At 47.8% G+C, this 19,885-nt stretch overlaps 1 protein-coding gene across 1 annotated transcript; it reads left to right on the plus strand.

The window, feature by feature from the left end:
• Positions 1 to 830: 830 nt before the first annotated feature.
• Positions 831 to 16,647, plus strand: Galr1 (galanin receptor 1). Its single transcript, XM_032885982.1, has 3 exons — positions 831 to 1,715; positions 7,071 to 7,136; positions 15,347 to 16,647. Exons 1-3 carry the CDS (start codon positions 1,056 to 1,058, stop codon positions 15,659 to 15,661), a joined length of 1,041 nt encoding a protein of 346 aa, XP_032741873.1. The 5' UTR covers positions 831 to 1,055; the 3' UTR covers positions 15,662 to 16,647.
• The last annotated feature ends 3,238 nt before the right edge of the window (positions 16,648 to 19,885 follow it).

Genomic DNA, 19,885 nt, shown 5'->3' on the forward strand with positions numbered 1-19,885 from the left:
TGCCTCTTTCCTCCCTAGCTTGTGACTGGACAAGGGAGGGAGCGCGAGGCAGAGAATGTCACAGAACCCCGGTAACAGTACCAACCTTTGATTTTCGTGGGATTTATTTCTGCTTTTGCCAGGAGCGGGAAAGACCAAAGGTACCAATTGGCAGAAGGACTGCACAGCCTGTCACCTCAGCCTGCACAAGCCGGAGCGCACCCAGCTTGGCTTCCCCCGGCCAACAGTCGCCTTCAGGGACCAGAGGGGCAGTGGGGCAGCACATAGAGTGGCTCCCCAGTTCCAGCAAGGAGGCGGGCTGCCACCTATCCGGTTGAGGAAGCACAGAGGGGACGCAGTTGAATACTCACAATCTCTCAGGTACTGCAGAATCCCTGCCGGCCACTGGGGATCCGTGAGAGAGGTGCGCCCTGCAGAGGACCTGGGACCGGGAGGGAGCCACAGAGCCAGCGCCTACGCCAGCGCCAGCGGCAGCAGGGCAGGACGGTGGATTTTAGTGCGGCAAGCTCAGCTACCCTTTGCATCATTGAAGGTGTGCATCACTGGGCTCTGCGGAGCGTGGCGGGAAGAAGAGGCTCAAAGCAACAGGTGCGACCTCAAGGCACTGAGAGCAAGGGGACGCAGCTCACAAGGGGCCAGGGATTGGAACCCTTAACCGCGCAGAAGATTCTCCGCCTGCAGGTAGCTGCGGAAGAGTCCCGCCCGCTCAGCTTGCTGACTGACTGCCAGCAATGGGAGTCGCCTAGACCCGTACCTCTGTTCTCTGGAGCTTGCCGCCCCCGCACAGGAAGGCTCAGCTCGGGACTCGCAGCACCGCCTCCTCTTTAGCCAGGCCAGGGAAGAGGATAGCGAGAGCAGGCACAGCCCGGGTCACTGTCCTCTGCTGTCTTGCGGGTCGCGGGAGGTTCTAGCTGGAGACGCGCGCTCTCTCCGCGCTGTCCAGTGCCATCCTGTGACCCTAGGCTACCTCCAGAGCCGGCTTTCCTTGGCTGGCACAACTCTCCAAGGAGCTCTGGTCCGTTGCACAGCGCCCCAAGGGGGTGTCTCAGTAAGTGATGGAACTGGCTACTGTGAACCTCAGTGAAGGGAATGGGAGCGACCCTGAACCTCCAGCGGAACCCAGGCCGCTCTTCGGCATCGGCGTGGAGAACTTCATCACGCTGGTGGTGTTTGGCCTTATTTTCGCGATGGGCGTGCTGGGCAACAGCCTGGTGATCACCGTGCTGGCGCGCAGCAAACCGGGCAAGCCGCGCAGCACCACCAACCTGTTCATCCTCAATCTGAGCATCGCAGACCTGGCCTACCTGCTCTTCTGCATCCCTTTCCAGGCCACCGTGTACGCACTGCCCACCTGGGTGCTGGGCGCCTTCATCTGCAAGTTTATACACTACTTCTTCACCGTGTCCATGCTCGTGAGCATCTTCACCCTGGCCGCGATGTCTGTGGATCGCTATGTGGCCATTGTGCATTCACGGCGCTCCTCCTCCCTCAGGGTGTCCCGCAACGCGCTGCTGGGCGTGGGCTTCATCTGGGCGCTGTCCATCGCTATGGCCTCGCCGGTGGCCTACTACCAGCGCCTTTTTCATCGGGACAGCAACCAAACCTTCTGCTGGGAGCACTGGCCCAACCAACTCCATAAGAAGGCTTACGTGGTGTGCACTTTCGTCTTTGGCTACCTTCTGCCCTTACTGCTCATCTGCTTTTGCTATGCCAAGGTGAGTTAGTGGAGTGCTGGCCAGGCTCCTCTGCAGCTCTTAGTGTCCTTTGACCCCGAGGGAGCTTCATATCTCCCTGCCACGCCTCTGTTCTCCATTCTGTTCCATTTCGCTTTGTCTCAGCTTGCTCCGACATCATTTGTGGGGCAAGAAAAGTTAACTTGGAGTTTGAGAGATGGCTGGCAGGGGTGGGAGAGTGCCTGAAGTTTGCAGTTCCTGTTATATAGAGAGACTTTCTTCTCTGCTCTCCTTCAAGGCGCTGCAGCTCTACTCCTGCTCCTGATCACCTCAGGGTTCAGAGAGGCAATTGTGTATCTTGGATCTGCTGCTAAAAGTTAGAGCCCCCTAGGCCTCAGCAGCTTTTAAACAAGATCGCTGGGCTCCAAGAAACTAATGCAACAGGACAAAGGGAGCTGCAGAGAGTCTGTGCTCCTTCTAAGAGCCAGCCTCGGGCAATGGTGGGCTCTAGCCACCCTCTCTGCTGAGACCTGCTAGTGTGGTGGTCCCTGGAGCCATGCTTTCCCAGCAAAGCACGTTGGCTGTTGCCCCTCAGTGGGTTTTCAGAGTCCAGACTCCATAAGCCTCTACACATCAGGTTCAGGGCTTTGGGTTTTCGTTTAGCATTCTAAAAACCAAGTGGGAAGCCCTTTTTCTCCGTAGAGACTTGACTGAAATCCCAGGGAACTCTGGGTAGAAGGACAAGCGCTGTCTCCGGGGAGGGGTGTGTGGACAGTGTTAGGGATTCAGGTGGTGAGCAGGAACACACAGCCGCAGAGGCCGAGTGCTTGTCCTGCTGTATTGGGAAGGACTGGAGGCTCACAGCCTCCAAGGAACTACAGAGCATTGCACATTTATGTTAGTCAAAGGCCTTGAACGTCTTACGTACTATGTGCTGATGGTTTATTAATCCAGAATGTATTGTTGGTGGTCCCTTGATGTGGTTCTTGGGGTAACCTCTGTCACAATATTTCCCTGCAGGGTACTATCAGAACCAGCCAGGACTGGGTGGAAAATCTCTGCAATGCAAATCCTGAAGTTTCCATGTAACTTTATCTTTCCCCGATTCCCAATCCACTTTTTTTTCCAGTGCCAGCAGGACCAGACATAACCCCCCGTCTAGAAAAGCAATGGTTTCTTACATTCCACTCATACGGCAGATCTGCCCCAGAAAAATGCATTTGAAGGAGGCCATCTTTCCCACCTTTATAGGATCACGTTGTGTCTCTTTTGAACGGCCATATCATCTCAGTGAGTGCACTGGATGAAGCCTACAATGACAACCTTGCTGGTTGGAAGTAGCAAATGCCCAGCAAGGGCCGGTGTGCAGCTGGAGTTGTGGGCACACATCCATGGATGCGCCCAGTGAGCCTCTGGGTGGGAGCTGCTATCTCTACTTTATTAACAAGGAAAAGGACTTTCAGGGCGATGCAGCGGCTGACCAGATGGTAAGGCTGGTAAGTGATTGAGGAAGAGTTTCAGGAAGTGACAGTCCATCCCTGGAGGACCAGAGACTGGGACCTAGAGTCACACTTAAAACACTGGTCCCTTCAGTTCCTAATTGCTGCCTCAAAATGGAAACATATGCTTCCTCATTTCCTCCAAAGTCTTTAGGCAACAACAACAGCAGCAGCAGCAGCAACAACAAAAACATTTTCTTTTTCTTTTTTAAGAGTTTCACATTTTTTTATTGGATATTTATTTTGTTTACATTTCAAATGCTATCCCCTTTCCCTGTTTCCTGTTTATAACCCCCCTATCTCCTCCCCCTTCTTCTATGAGGTTGTTCCCACACCTAACCACCTACCCCCTCCTGCCTTCCCACCCTGACATTCCCCTACATTGAGGGGGGGGTCCAGCCTTGGCAGGACCAATGTCTTCTCCTCCCATTGGTGCTCAACAAGGCCATCTTCTGCTACATATGCATCTGGAGCCATGGGTCTGTCCATGTGTACCCTTTGGGTAGTGGTTTAGTCCCTGGGAGCTCTGGTTGGTTGGTATTGTTGTTCTTATGGGGTTGCAAACTCCTTCAGCTCCTTCAATCCTTTCTCTAACTCCTCCAATGGGGACCCCATTCTCAGTTCAATGGTTGGCTGCTAGAATCTTCCTCTGTATTTGTCAGGCTCTGGCAGACTCTCTCATGAGACAGCTATATCAGGCTCCTGTCAGCATGCACTTCTTGGCATCAACAATATTGTCTGGGTTTGATGGTTGTATGTGTGTGTGTGTGTGTGTGTGTGTGTGTGTGTGTGTGTGTGTGTGGAGAGAGAGAGAGAGAGAGAGAGAGAGAGAGAGAGAGAGAGAGAGGAGAGAGAGGCTGGATCCCTAGGTGGGGCAGGCTCTGAATGGCCATTCCTTCAGTCTCTGCTCCAAACTTTGTCTCTGTATTTCCTCCTATGAAATATTTTGTTTCCTCCTTTAAGAAGGACTGAAGCATCTGCACTTTAGTCATCCTTCTTCTTGAGCTTCATGTGGTCTGTGAATTGTATCTTGGGTAATCTGAACTTTTGGGCTAATATCCACTTATCAGTGAGTGCATACCATTTCAATCTTTGTGGAAATGAAAAGGTAGGCTTTTAGGGCTAAACAGGTTGTCATTGAAAAGTCTACAGAAGTCCCTCAGAAGCAGATCTTAAGAAGCAATGACTAGATCGTTTAAACATTTTTCATTCAGAAATAGTTAGTGGCTAGGCAAGAACTCCATTTGGAAACATCTTTGGAGTCGACGTTAATATTTTCAAATTCATCCCGGGCCCTAGACAACTGGAGGAAAGTTAAACTTGGACTTGCCGTGCTCTGTCCAGCGCTAACCTGTGCCATCTAGTTAACGAGTCTGGAGCTTCATGTTGGGTTCTGAATTGGCTGTGTGTGTCCAAGGATGGGGCTGTCGGCCAGTGGGAGAAGTCATGGACAGCCAGAATTGCACTTGAAATTAATGACCATGTATTTAATTGCCACGTATTTTAGACTTTTCATTTTAAAAATAAATGAATGAATCGCATCCCTGGGATGGTCTTTCCATCCATGTTTTACGGAGATGGTCCTTTGCACCTGAAAGGCCCTGGAGGGCCCATTGAGTTGGAGCAGCCTGCTGTGTTCAGTATCCAGTACAGAAGGTGTTCCTCTCTGTACTGTAGGGCTCTTGCCTGCCGCCCTCTTCCCTCAGCACACATCCCTGCTTAGACCCCTCCTGGGTCAAAAGTGAGGACACACTCCTGTTATGCTCCTTGTCTCAAGAGACGGAGTCTCAACTCATCCCAATATCTAGACTCTGTCTCTCAATGGCAGGACCTTAAGGTCTGTCACAACACGACCCTGCATACTCACAGCCTGAGCCACAGAAGAGAAACAGAGCTAAGAAAAACACATCTAGAATCATCTCCATGGATGGTTGAGCAAGTTCCATATTCTTAGGTGCTTCCAATTGCTGAACTGGGACCCGACTTAGTTGGCCTGACTGTTTAAACCCAAGCAACGCCAAGAAGTTGGCCACCGATGCTCCTGTCCTTTAGCAGATTCTCTTGGGGTCTCCTCCAGCCTTTTCCCTCCGTGACCCATAGTATTGTGATCTGTGGTCTTTAGACAGCTTCCTTTGGGAACTAGGCATCTCTAGGGATTCCCGATTTTCTTCCAGGTTTTGTACTTAGCAGACCTGTCAGAGACATGAGCTAGTTTTAATAAGTTTGCAAATAGTAACATCCACGGAAAAGATGTTTCCAGCTAGAAAGAAGAATTTCTTAGAAGCCATTATGCTCTCTTGCCAGTGTCATAGTGGGGAGAAATGACAGGAATGTTGTTGCTGCTGTCACATATAGGGATTCACAAGCATGCTGGCCGCTGTCAGCTAGATGGTCAGTCTTGACTCCACCACCAGGCTCCTGGCTCCAGCCCTCACCTTCCTCTTACAAGTTTTTTAGAGAGTTGCTGTTGAAAACTTCCCTGTAGCTTCTGACGGCAGAACAAGGCTACTCCAACATTGGTATATCAGCCGGTTATGCACTTGCCTCCATAGCGAGCAAAGACTCATTTGGTTGTGGGACACTGATGTGTTTTCAGGGAGTGAGAAGTGTCTCAATAGGGCAAGAAGACGGAAGACAGAAGCCCACACTGGAGACGGCCGCTAGGCTGGCTGCTTTGCTGCTTGGGTAGAGAAAGCTGGTACGTGAGTCCCAAGGTTTCTCTTAGGACGTGACTGATGCCGCTGCTCGGAGCAGGCTGGAGCTGACTTCGGCAGTAAGGCCAATTCGATTAAATTATTTCCATGTTGCGGTGTTGGAGGGAAACATCCAAGTGGCCGGAACACACACCCACTCCCTGAGCGATTCTTCAGAAGTCCAGTCCTTTCCAATCTCTGTGCCATACTCTAGGTCCTCCATCAGAGTAGGGAAACCGATCTGGGACCTGCCCTGCAGGGCAGGCACTGTGGAGAAAGCACACAGCTTGCGAATTCCTATGTACAACAGCAATGGCTACATTCAAATCGTTCCTCCAATGTATGACGGGGGCACGGGGGGATGGGGAGAGGACAGCTGAAGTGACTTTTCAATGTATGAAAGCTAGCTTGTCTCCTAGACCGGCATGGCAAGTGGGAAACCCGCAGGATAGTAAAACTCACCAACAATGCCGAATTCCTGAAGGGGATTGTCTGAAGACCCCACAGTATACACAAAAGGAGCCCTGCTGGCTCCTGCTTTGCTCCAGAGCAGGGGTTCTCAACCTTCCTAACGCTGTGACCCTTACGGTTTCTCACGCTGTGGCGACCACCCCCACTCCCCCCAACCATAATGTTACTTCTGCTGCTACTCCACCCTGCAATTTTGCTACTGTTAACGAATCATAACGTAAATACTTTTGGGGATGGAGGTTTGCAAAAGAGGTCGGAACCCGAAGGTTGAGACCCGCTGTCTTAGAGACTTGGAATGGGAGGGGTTCATAGATAGCTCCAGAAACTGTTGCAGGACTGGGCAAGCCACACTGAGCAACTGACCAGCAATATATATATATTAGGACCTGGTGAGTTTAGGCGTGTGGATTCTCAGACGGAAGCAAGGCAATACGGGCAGGGGACTGACTGCATGAGTCAGCCCCACCCCACCTCAGGAGAGGCTCTTTCTTCAAGAAACTCTGAGCCTGGTTTTCATTATCCACAACTCTAACTAGATCCGGGTGTGGTCTGTCTTCCAGGGACAGTCTGAACTCATTCACCTGCTTGGATTCAGGGCTTCTTAAAAATCTAAAATGCATTTCTGTTTTCCTTGTTTTATAGGCACTAATATTACCACACCAAAGCTTTGTGTTTGTCACCGAAAAAGAGGCAGTGTTTAAGTTAACCCTGTTTCATCTGGTTATATTTTGCAGGTTCTCAATCATCTGCATAAAAAGTTGAAGAACATGTCAAAAAAGTCAGAGGCGTCCAAGAAAAAGGTAACATTCACAGACAGATGCTGCTGCTGCCCGTTTTTCCAGAGCTTAGCTGAATTTTGCTTTAAATGATTTTCATGTCCAACCACAGGTTGGAAAACTGGTTGACTGAGACGGACATTTTCGTGAACTGCCACCACTAAGGGGTAGGGTTGAGCAGGAGCCACGTCAGGAAGGGTGTGGCAGGTAAAACGGGAGAGGGTGGGGAGGCCTGGAAAGACAGACTTCCAGAGGAGAGGCTTAGATCTGGGAGAACTCAGAGAGGCTGGGATGTAATTTGCACTTGTAGCATTCAACGTCTTAGGAGTGACTCAAACTGGTCACTTTGCCTCTCACGTGGAGAGCACTGGTTTGTCATTCTCTTGAGCCCCAGGAGCAGGTCATCAGGCTGATCTCTTCCCTAGACTTTGTCGGACCTTGGCACGGGAAAGACAGAAAGAAAAATCACTGGGATCCTACCCCTCTTTCTCATCTAGGGAATCCCACCCAACACTTTCTTCTGCATAATAATACGAAAGCTTCTAACTTTCTGGGATCCACCGCATTTCCACTCACTGAAGAAAATTGTTTTACACACCACGGTTAATTTATCTTTTACTGTAATGAAATCTATGTGATTCCTGGGTATAGACAGTGGAATGAAATTATCAGGCAACTTTATTACAGGGAAGTTAACCAGACCTTTTAACCCACATGCATTACTGAAAGTATCTTTAAATACCTGTTTTTTCCTTTCTAAATACCTATTCTGATGATATATATATATATATATATATATATATATATAATAATCATTCAGTTAGTCGTATTTACTCTAAAGGCTTTGGCTTGAGCACAGCCTGCTCTGCCTTTCCTGGCCCTCCACATCAGTGTGGAGGAGACCCACCCTCCCCTCACCCCTTGGCATGCAGCTCTAGCTGACCTGCAACCTGTGATGGGGAACAGACAGGCTTTGAACTTGTGATCCTCCTGCTTCTGCCTCCCAAGGAGACCGGTTTACTCCTGGTAGCTCAAAATAACTTGCTTTTGGGATGTCATCTTTTATAGATTTTACTAACTGACTGAGAAAACATGACTGCCTCAGCCTTCTGCCCCTGGCCTCTCCTACATCCCAGCAGTCACTAGGTGGGCTTAGTTTTAAGTTTGCAGATCTCTACTTTTAGAACAACGGATGAAGTCTGAGGCCTCTGACTGGAGTCAACCCTGAGTGCTGTGTTCTCCTCCTCTGCATCCAATGCTGCATTTTAATGCAGTGGTAACCTTCCTTCAATCTATTAGTTTTCCCTTGAAGCAATACTTCTCACCTCCAAGGAAACGAGTCCTTAAGAGCAATTAAGGACTACGTGTAATTCCTCCTTGGACTGCTCTTCATAGAGTGTAGGTACTGTGCAGGAACAAGCTGACCTCTGGTTTCTCAAGGGAACAGGCTTTCTTTGGGAGGCAGAATCTAGAGGAAAACACAGGGCATAGACATTCAATAGGAGGAATGTTGGACACTAGCATCCTTCAGGAAGCTGGGGATTGATAGCTCAGTCAATAAAAGGCACACAAACAGGAGAAACTGAGTTTGATCCCCAGAACCCGAGTTAAAAAGAAAAAGAAAATGAAAAGTTGCACTTATAATCCCAGAACTGGGGAGACAGAGACAGGCAGATCCCTGGGGCAGATCCCTAGGGCAGATCCCTGGGGCTTGCTGGCCTGCATCCTAGCCTAGCCAGTAAGCTAGGCCAATGAAAGACCCCGCCTAGTGAAAAAACAGGGTGGATTGCTCCTGCAGAAAGATACCTTATATATATTGTCTTCTGGATTCCACAAGCAGACACACACACACACACACAGACACACACACCTGCAGAAAGATACCTAATATATTGTCTTCTGGATTCCACAAGCACACACACACACACACACACACACACACACACACACACACACACACACACACCTGCAGAAAGATACCCTAATATATTGTCTTCTGGATTCCACAAGCACACACACACACACACACACACACACACACACACACACACCTGCAGAAAGATACCTAATATATATTGTCTTCTGGATTCCACAAGCACACAGACACACACACACACACACACACACACAGACATACACACAGAAACACACACAGATACACACACACACAGACACACACAGACACACACAGACACACACACAGATACACACACACAGACACAAACACAGACACACACACATTCACACACATACACGTACACATAGAGAGAGAGACAGACACGACACATACATACACACACACACAGACACAGACACACACACACACACACAGACACACACTCACGGTACAAGGAGGTGTATTAGGTTTCAACATTGAAGAAGATGCCTACCGATTATGCTATTTATTATTAATCCAAAAGATTTAAGCCAGGTGGTGAGATCCTCTAATCTTGGGAGGCTGAGACAGGAGGATGCTCAATTTAGACTTCAAGGCAAACCTGAGTCTCTTAGCAAGACCCAATTCCTCTAAAAATAAGAAGTAAATGTTAAAGGGCCGGGATGCAGTCTCCTGGTAGAGCCTACTCTTGTTGTGCAAGAGGCCTGTGGTTGGACCTCGAGGACCAAAAACCAAGACAGTTTACTTTGATTGAGAGAATCAGACTCCTCTTCAAAAAACAAAACAGTAAAACAAAAACAAAATTAAACAACAACAACAAAAAGCCTTTTGCTGAATCTCACCTTTGTCTTTGACGAGGCATCGGTGAGAGACTGAAAAGCTTTCAGAAAGAACAACGTGTGATGGAAAGATGCAAGACCCCTGTAAGAGTGGCTGGGGGAAGCCTCTGCTTAATTTTATGACGAAGAGTATAACAGTCGTTTTATAAGTGAGGACATATGTAAAACGAAGACATATTTATATAAACTTCCCTTTCATTCATTCCCTCTCTACAAGAAAGCAAGTTCGAGCATTTTAAAGGGAGCTTTTCTTCCTCCCTTCTCGGGTTAGCCTTTCACAACTGCTGGACAGATGTCTGACCTGATCTCCTCTGATAGATTTAATTGCTTTTTTGTTTGCATAGAGCAAATAAACAAGATGGTAGGGTGTGTGTGTGCATGCGTGTGAGTGTGTGTGTGTGTGTGTGTGTGCATGTGTGTCGAAGAGAGAGATAGGTAACAGATGCGGGGGAGGGGGAGGAAAAGAGAGGGCAAGAGAAAAACAGGAGACAGAAGACAGAAGAGCAAAAAGAAAAAAAAAAAGACAGAGTAGGGTCACCTGGCAGAGCACAGCACAGACCACAGTATCCCATCACAGAGGATCAATGGGGGACCCTCCCAAACCTCAACACAGGATGTGGTCATTGGAACACACATGCTCCATGCTTACTATTGAGGGGTGACATGGGACTCTAATGTAGAGTGATGGTCAACGACTGTGTCACTTACCTTTTCTCTTACTGTAACCAGATACCCCAACTCAAAGGAGGAAGGGTTATTTGGGCTAGAGTTCAAGAGGGTATAGTTCAGCCTTGTGGGGAAGGCAAGATGGCAGAAACATGAGGTGACTGGTCAGTCACATTGTGTCTTCATTCCAAAAGCAGAGGGGATCAGGAAGTGCGGGTGGGCTGAGAAACCTAAGGTCTGCCCTGGTGGCTGACTTCTTCCAGTTAGGCCCTACCTCAAGCCCGGTCCTCAGCAGGGAGTGAAAGGTGCAAGCTTGTGAGCCTTGGTTACAGGACATTACACACTCAAACTGCAGCAGCGGGTTGATGGGAAGGAAATAGGTTCCAACGGAGAACAGATTGATGGAGATGTGGCAGTTGGCTCATTCTAACGCCATTTGTTTCTAGGCCCTCTTAGTGGCTAAGCGGTTTTTTTCTGTCCATGGGCTGCATTCATTTGTTAATGTGACAAGAACAAAATATCCCATAGGGTGTAGCTTAAAAAAAATAGAAATGCTGGAAGTCCAGGGTCAAGTGCTGGTAGACGTTTGACCCCAGCCTTCTGTCTGCATTCACACATGCTGGATGGAGTCAGGGTAGGCTTCTTTTACAAGCACAATGGTCCAACTCTTGAGGACTCTTTCTTCATAGCTTCATTCTCTCCTAATGACTTTAGCTCCAGTAAATGGTGATGAGATTTCAACCTATGAGTCTGGGGGATACCCACATTCACATCAGCAGAAGAGCTTTCTGTGTAAGACTTACCACTGTTGTGAAGCTCTGTATGATGGTCACATTGTGCAGCTATGTCCATACGGAGGAAAATGTAGGAAGAAGGTAGGATGTCTAGCACCCACAGGGCAGCTCACAACTGTGTAATTCCAGTTCCAGGGATTCTGAAGCCTTTTGGCCTTTAAAGATACTGCATTTATAGATGTAAGCAAAACTCCTGTACACATAAGTAATTAAGAAAATTGGGGAAGGGGGTTGGGGATTTAGCTCAGTGGTAGAGCACTTGCCTAGCAAGTGCAAGGCCCTGGGTTCGGTCCTCAGCTCCAGGGGTGGGGGGGTGGGGAGAAAATTGGGGAAGGACCTGAGAGAGGTAGCATCAGAGAGAGGTGAGGGGGTAGGGAGAAAAAGGTAGGATGTATTTGCATAGATAATTAGAAACTCAATGACCTATTAAGGACTTTGCTTAAGCACTGATAGGCAGGGAGATGATGCTTCTGGCTTGAGGCCTGTTGGGCTTAAAACAAGAACCTTACCTAATGCTGGGAGGATGGGAGGATGGGCCAGGCAGCGCAGTGGGTGGGTGCTTCTGGGAGGGAACCTGGTGAAGGCCCACAGCTGTTGTACAAACATCTGGCTGCTTTCAACAGAAGCTTTTTTGTTATTATATCCTAATCCCTGATGCATCTGGTGAATGTCCAGGCTGTCCTTCCTACAACTTGCTTGGGGCTTCTCCCACTCTCCTGCTGTGCTCCCTCTTTCCTTTCCCCTGTCCCCCTACCCCCAGTTTTGTTAAGCGCATTGAATGAGACTCTGAAGAAAAACACAGGTGTCTCCAATTGCTCGGAGAGAACAACTCCCAAATCGAGGGAGACGAATACTGTTTTTGGCAGGTCCAGGGTTAGGAAGAAAGAGAAAGCACACTATGAAGACGCAGATCTCAAGCTGTGTCATGACAGCGTCCATGTCGGAAGTAGGATTGTGTGCTCCGAATGAATGAATGACGTCACTTGCTGTGTACGCCCAGTGTCACGCCATCTCTGGCAGAGACAAACGGCTTTGTGAGAATCAGGGACACAGTGTTAGAAATGAGAATTAAGAACTTTTTCCACGCACAGCAGTCCTTCCGCTTCATCCCAGCACTTTGCATGCAGGGGAGTCTGGTCCATTCAGACATTTCTGAGGCATACGGCAGAGGCATCGTTTCTTGCTTTGTCTGTGAGTAGAAATGCTTCCAGGAGGGCTGTCGGTATTAAGTGAGACCTCTTTAATTGCTTTCACTTAAGGTGCATGAGATAAGACCGGTTTTATTGTGGCTTTTATGCAGTTCCGCAGGGATTCACTCAAGCTCCTGAACATTGTAAAGAGACAGCTTCCAAGGTAACTCTCCCATAACCACTACCCAGTAACTATTACCCACTGAGTGAGCTGTGGCCCTCTAAGTGACAGGGCCCAGAATGCTCGCCGGTAATGATGAGCACACTGATTTTCACAATCCTGGGGCTGACATGAGAACACATGTGTTATTCTGAGCAGATCTTTAACTTGGAGCTGATGAGCTCCAGACCTACGGCTGTCTGAAGTCTGTACTGGACGGACCATTACCCATCAAAGGAGGATGGTTTCTGATTAGGGCAGAATTTCTCCTGATAGATTTTTGCTCTTCTCGGCTCCACCAGCATTGGTTGAAAGAGCAAAAAACGAAAAAAAAAAAAATCCACTCTTGGGGGATATCTGGCTTCTCATACTACTGAGGCTGGGACCAAGGCCCAGGGCTTGTGTGAAGGATGCCATCTTTCTGCTCTGAGAGTCCCCTCTGGACCGTTGGGGTGCTTAGCAGCATTCTATTGAGCTCTCCTAGGAGTGGTTGTAGCTAGGCAATAGTTCTTATGAGTATGCACCCAATATTCACTTCTAATATTTGTACCCTGAGTTATTAGCCAATTACATTAGCACCATCAGTTGACCATGAACCTGGCTTAGATTCATTTCTCTGGCTGAGAAAAGCAGAGGGATTGCAGATGGTTAAAGGCTTGGTTGGGGAAGCCACAGACGCTCAGAGAAACCACTGCCCTGAAAAAAAAAAAAAAACCACACAGCCATCTGCAATTCTGATCAAGATAAGATAGAACTCCTTATCAGCTGCTAAGGTGTCAATCTGCTCTAAGCTTTGTGCTTAGCCGGTGATTCCTAAAAGAAGGAAATAGGGTCAGAGGAGAACTTTTGTAGAGAGAGGGACTGACCACCGTAGACAGAGGAGGGTATGTCCCTTCGGTATTGTGAACGTAATCATTTACAGATGGTTCCATTGAGTCGCCAGAGAAGGGCAGTTCTCACACACTAATGGGCAAATGGATTGACACCAAACACTTCCGTAGTATGTGTTAGCTAATCGTGTTTGCTCTGTGGCTCAGACCGTAAGTGGACTTAATAGGTAAGCTTTCACTTCTAACACCTGCCTGTGGATTTTTAATAGTCGAGCTGGTTAGTGTTCACATGGTCCACGTACAATCTGGGTATCATTTTGTTGGTTAATCTTCTTCATTAATGAGGAGGAAATCAGGTCTTGAGGAGGTTTTTGCCATCTTCCAAAGAGGGTGAGCAGATCCGCTATCTGGCCAATAATCTTGCAAAATCCAGCATGCCTCTTGGCTGTGAGTTTAGCTTCCTTCTCCTATCCCTCATGTCTTGTGGTGTTTACTATTCTTGACCTGAAATCCAGCTTGTCTTTCTTTCTCTTTGTCTTGATCTCTGTCTCTCTGTCTCTCTCTGTTTCTCTCTGTCTCACTCTCTTTCTTTTTCTCTGCCTCTCTCTGTCTCTGTCTCCCCCGAACCCCCTGCCTTCTCTATCAGAAGTCTGGCCATTCACCACCAGCTGTTTTTCCACTTCCTCAGTGATAAACTTTTCCTATTGTCTTAGCTTGCTGCCATGAATCAGTCATAGAGATGTTGGTATCCCATGCTATATTTCAGACTTTCCATTCTAAACAGTAGCCCTCAACTTGGAGGTCACCAATTCTTCGGGCAAACCCCCATCTTTAAAAACGTTTACACTATGATTCCTAACAGTAGCAAAATTACAGCTATAGAGTAGCAGCAAAAATAATTTTATAGTTGGGGGGGGTCACTACAATCTAAGGAGTCACAACGTTAGAAGGCTGAGAAGCACTCTTGTAGAACCATAGGATTCCCTTTCATGAGAATTATGAAAGTTCTCCTGCCATGGACTGCATACCTGCCAGCGGTGTCCTTTAGAATGGTTTGTTCACCTTCCAGGTTCGTGTCTGGTAGGGAGGCTTTGACCATGCACACAGACCATGGCTCAGTCCATCTAGGTTCCCTTGTGTTGAAATCATGATCCAAGGACAATTTCTTCCTGTTGTCCATTCAGTGAGAATCACTAAGGAACAAGGAGACCCCGCTCTAGATGTCTGAGTGCTTTTGACTTAGGAACAAGAAGACGGTGGTCAAAGTTAAGCTAGCAATAGGCCTGCTTGGCCTCCAGGGTGTTTCAGGACTGACTGAGAATGTTAGCTCCCCAGAGTCTCCACTGTGTCTTCAGGAATGCTTGAGGATGAGAAACTGACCTCTCCCACTTGTGTGCATCAGGGTTTGTCTGAGCTCCAGGCTTGTGATGGAACTTGCTGTGTGAGCACTGGACTTGCTGTGTGAGCACTGGAAGAGGCTTGCTGTGCCAGCTTTGTTTTCATGAGATGGGGGTCTTGTGTAAGGGTCACACTGGTTCAGACCTCTGGTTCCTCCTGCCTCACCTCTTGACTGCTGGAAGAATTCTCTAGCTCAGGCGACAGTCCTTAATCTTGATCTGTTTGTACCCTCATACTTAACACAGTCCACATGTGCTTTATACATGCCTAGGGATCAGGACTGTGTTAGGTCCCAGCTGGATCTGTTGTGTGAGGCCATTCAGTACTTTTATGTGATCTCAGGAAAGTACCTATGGATGCTATTGGGGTGTATTTTACAGCGCTGTATTCTTCTGATATAATTGGTGAATTCCTAGCTCCCGTCCCCTCTCCAACCCTCTTCTGTTGCTCTCTGTTCCAGACTGCACAGACTGTCCTGGTGGTCGTTGTGGTATTTGGCATATCATGGCTGCCCCATCATGTCGTCCACCTCTGGGCTGAGTTCGGAGCATTCCCGCTGACCCCAGCTTCCTTCTTCTTCAGAATCACTGCCCACTGCCTGGCATACAGCAACTCCTCGGTGAACCCCATCATCTACGCCTTTCTCTCAGAAAACTTCCGGAAGGCGTACAAGCAAGTGTTCAAGTGCCATGTTTGCAACGAGTCGCCGCAGGGCGATGCTAAAGAAAAGAACCGAATAGATACCCCGCCCTCCACCAACTGCACCCACGTGTGAAGGTTGGCCAGAGCCTCCGGTCCTCCGCTCCCATGTGTGTTAGAGAGGGGAGGACACAGTGAATTATCAAGTAACATGGCAGCTCGTTCTCCTCACAGCAATTCCTATCATTCTAACAACATTCCACAGCGGTGAAAGCACTTTGATTGTCCAGGGAACTCCTCGGTCTACTGAAGATTATTTCCCAATTTTATTTCATTTTATGATTGTATTTATGAAGCAAAAGAAACTTCCATATAGCTTCTATCTTTTAAGGGACGAAAGTCCAAGAGCGCACTGCAGATATGTTCTGATCTCCATGATACGAAGCAAGTTCTAGGAAGCAATGAAGAATATTTGAAATCCACATTTTCAGGCCAGTTAATGTAGGGAAACAGTTCTCTCTCTTTCTTTAAATGATGTAGTATTCTAGTTTTGAAATACATTTGTGGGCCCAGAATAGTGAATTTTATTTTACTGAACCTTTGTGGACTGGCACCTCTTCCAAGTCAGGGGAGGCTTTTCAAAGTCTGCTCCCATAGGTGTACAGAGTTCTGTCTGGGGACGTGAGTCTCACCAAGTTCATCTCAGGAGATCATTGGTGACTCCACTTTGAAATGATCCTGTGGACTAAGACACCAGGGAGTCTGCTGTGGACGGCTGCAAACCTGCCCGTTGTAGCTTTAAGGATGCTCTTGGCAAATTATTAGCTGGGCCTCCAAAGAACCCAGGAAACCAGTCAGCCAGCAGTTTCCATGGGGTTGAAAACTGGACAAAACTTAGCCACGTGGCTAATATTCATGCCACATAGAGAAAGCAGGAAAGACGCTTGATTCAGAATGAGCCAAGACAAAGGTATCCTGTGGGAGAATAGATAAACACGTAGAGACATGATGCCTTATGCAGACTTGTACCGACAACTGTTTAATGATTGTTTTCCCCAAACATTATTCCCTGGGGCAATTAATTTAGAATTAAAATCATCACCACGTGACTTGCAAATGTAACTTTCATGACAAATTTCATATTATACTTGCCATGGGAAAATGCTGAGAAAATACTAACTCGTCCTATTGTAGAAGAATAATGATTAGATTTAAGACTCTGCTCATATTTTACGAGATAGGAAACAAAGCAAGACACCTTAAGAAAAAGAAAAAAAACCAAAAGGACTGTTGTGTCTGTGCCAAACCGGGACTCCTTAGGAAGCATCTAATTTAGGTTGAAAACAAATGCGATGTAAACCTTTGGCACGTTAACTTCTCTAGCTCATCCATTTATTTTCACGACTATATATCCCCGTCAACAGTGTTTCCCTTTGCAGAGGCCTAAGTCATTCTCTGCGTGGAAAAGGGGAAACTGTCGGAATCATGGGGAATGAAGGGTTTCCAGTGGTTGCCAGGGAGGGACACGTATGCTGGTGTAGTTGGGTATTTTAAAGGGAATGGTAAGCCTGTTGCGTGGATTTTTTTTTTGTGTGTGTTTGTTTGCTCGCACTTTATTCATTATTGGAGCAGAAATACTTTACCTCAGATGAATGGGGGAACCCCAGGCTGCCACTGTGGATGTTGGCACACCTTCTTCATACACTGTCCTCAGAGGCGCTTGATTAAACCTGCATTCGAGAGAGATTCCCTATGCTGTAAGAGTTCCCTTGTTCTCTTCTGATTCAGGTATCACAGACAAAAGCCAACACTGTGGCCCTGAGGCAGGACTTACCTGGAAGGTCTGTTGGGATGAGTGTTGGTAGGGTGAGTTCACACACCTGTCCGGCTGGGTCTTGCCCCAGACGGCAGCATCTAAAGGTCAGGGCTACATCAAGCATGTGACAACTTGTCCCTGCCACCCCACATTTGCTAAACATCTATCGAACTGCTCCTGCTCCCGGAAGATGCTTCTTGTAAACTGTCATTCTAATCGTTTCCTCTTAGCCTTGCACGTGATTGTGTTTTTAAAACAACTTCAAATCCCAATTGTAGCTACTTCCTGGGGAGACAGGAGACTGAAAGCTCTGGAAGGTATTCCGAAGACCCAGGGCAGATCAGTCACCCTGATGAGAGCAGCAAGAGCCCACACATGTGTCAAGCCTTTTCTTCCTGGTTTCCTGGTAAGTGATGACCGACGTCCGTTTGGAGGCAGTGGATGACGGTGACCTTGCTGACACAAGGATACGTCCTGCAGTCCAGCAGAAGAAGAAATGTGTGGGCCTTTGAAGCTGGGGCAGGCGTTTGCAGAGCTCTGCTTTTTAGGGTGTAACAAAGAAAATCGATGTTTTTGGCTACAAGCTTTTCTGCTGCAGTTCTCTGAGGCAGTGTTATTTCGTGGGATCTTTGCTTTCATGTAGAGATGGACTCGGATATAGCTAAGCAGCTGCAATGTTTGCTGTTACACACACATACACACACACACAAACACACACATACACACACATACACACACACAAACACATACACACACATACACATACACACACATACATACACATAGACACACATACACACACATACACACACACAAACACACACACACACAAACACACACATACACATACATACATACACACACACAAACACACACACATACACACACACATACACACACTACACATACACACATAAACACACACACATACACACACATACACACACACACACATGCATGTGCATGCACACTCGAGTGCTCACACTTTCGACCATAGATCTATTCAGCAGTGCAGGAGCCTGAGGCTCCTTTCTGAATATTTTAGCCAAATTATTGTTGCTTTTAACTAAATTGTTCTATTTACACACTGGGAGTCAAACAATTTCCTGTCTCCCTTTGTCCATCTTCTGTACTTTTATCCTCTTGTCTCGGCTTCCTCCCTCTTTTTACATAGCTAACGCTCCCTCCCTCAGATGTGACAGAGTAGAGCCGGGAGAGCTGGCTGGGTTCATGAGTCATGCAGGGCCTGGAGCTCATGACTCAGCTTCAAACCAGGATGGGGTGGACCACCGCTCTACCCACCTCTCAGGTGCACAGAGATCCAGCCGTGATAATTCCACTCTGCTGACTGATACCGCAGGTCACACACGATGCTGCTAACGGAGAGGACCACCCACCTAAGTACTCACTTCCTTCCATACTGGGCTGCAGAGCCCCTGAGCACCCTGTACTTGTGATAAAACCACATTGCTTAGCAAGAACATCTGGTATGTGTCTGTGTCATGCTCTTAGCTCTAAGGGAGTTGGGACACACATTGTGTATGTGCATCCATTGCGAAGTGTGGGGACTGGAGAAATGCACGGTCGGGGTCATTTGCTGAGGAGACGCAGCTATCCAGCGAGCTTTGGTTCTCATCCGTGATGGTTGAGAGTGCTTCTCGTGGTTTCAATTTGTAAGCGGCCTTCTAGGGAAGTGAGTCAGACACTTAGCTGTTCAAGAGTCGCACGCCAGGTCTCTTCTTGATGATATGTAAATAACTCGTCTAGTTAACACTTTATGTATCATGGTGGCCGTAGGCAGCAGGTGGTCTCATCATTACTGATTGGCTGGCAAACGTAATCACAATCAAATATGGTTAAAAACGATACCACGTTAGAATATTCTGTTAGAAGTAAAAAGGTTGAGCACGAACAACTGTTTAAAAGGTTCCCCATGTTGTGGATGCAAGCTGCTTCTGTGTAAGTCAAGTGCGTTGCAGGTCACACAGTAGTCAAGGTGTCCCATTGTTTCCTTGTGTCCATGTCATGTCTCTCATTATACCTGGTGGCTTCTCAGTGTGACAGCATCAGATGCCTCTCTGTGGGTCTGAGGGAATCCCGTCTGTGTGCTGATGGTATTCTGAAACATTAGCAGGCCTGCCTGCACACTGACTTCTTCTTGGTCTTGGTGGCTGGCTGTGTCCTGTCAATCATATGGCTAGCCTCATGAGCATCCTGGGCTCTTGAGTGCTCTTCTGGGTACAGTGATGGTAGTGTGGCCACAGGAGTGAGTGAGGAGGGGAGGGCAGTGAGGAGGGGGAGGGTAGTGAGCTTTCCATTTCTACATGCCTTGTAGAAGTGACCCCTTCTGGATTTCCTGAATGTGCACCGCAGTGGCTGGGGCTGACACATGCTGTTTGTTGCTCAGGCTTATGACATCGCCTTGGGTAGAAAGCATGACCTTTCTGCTGAAGAGCAGTGAAGAAGGACACTGTAGAATTGTAGGCTACGCTGTCTAGCTTCAGATTCATAGACGTTAGAGAAGTCAAAGTGTTGACAAGAGAG

This window comes from Rattus rattus, chromosome 15 (assembly GCF_011064425.1).
Source record: "Rattus rattus isolate New Zealand chromosome 15, Rrattus_CSIRO_v1, whole genome shotgun sequence".
Lineage (NCBI taxonomy): Eukaryota > Metazoa > Chordata > Mammalia > Rodentia > Muridae > Rattus > Rattus rattus.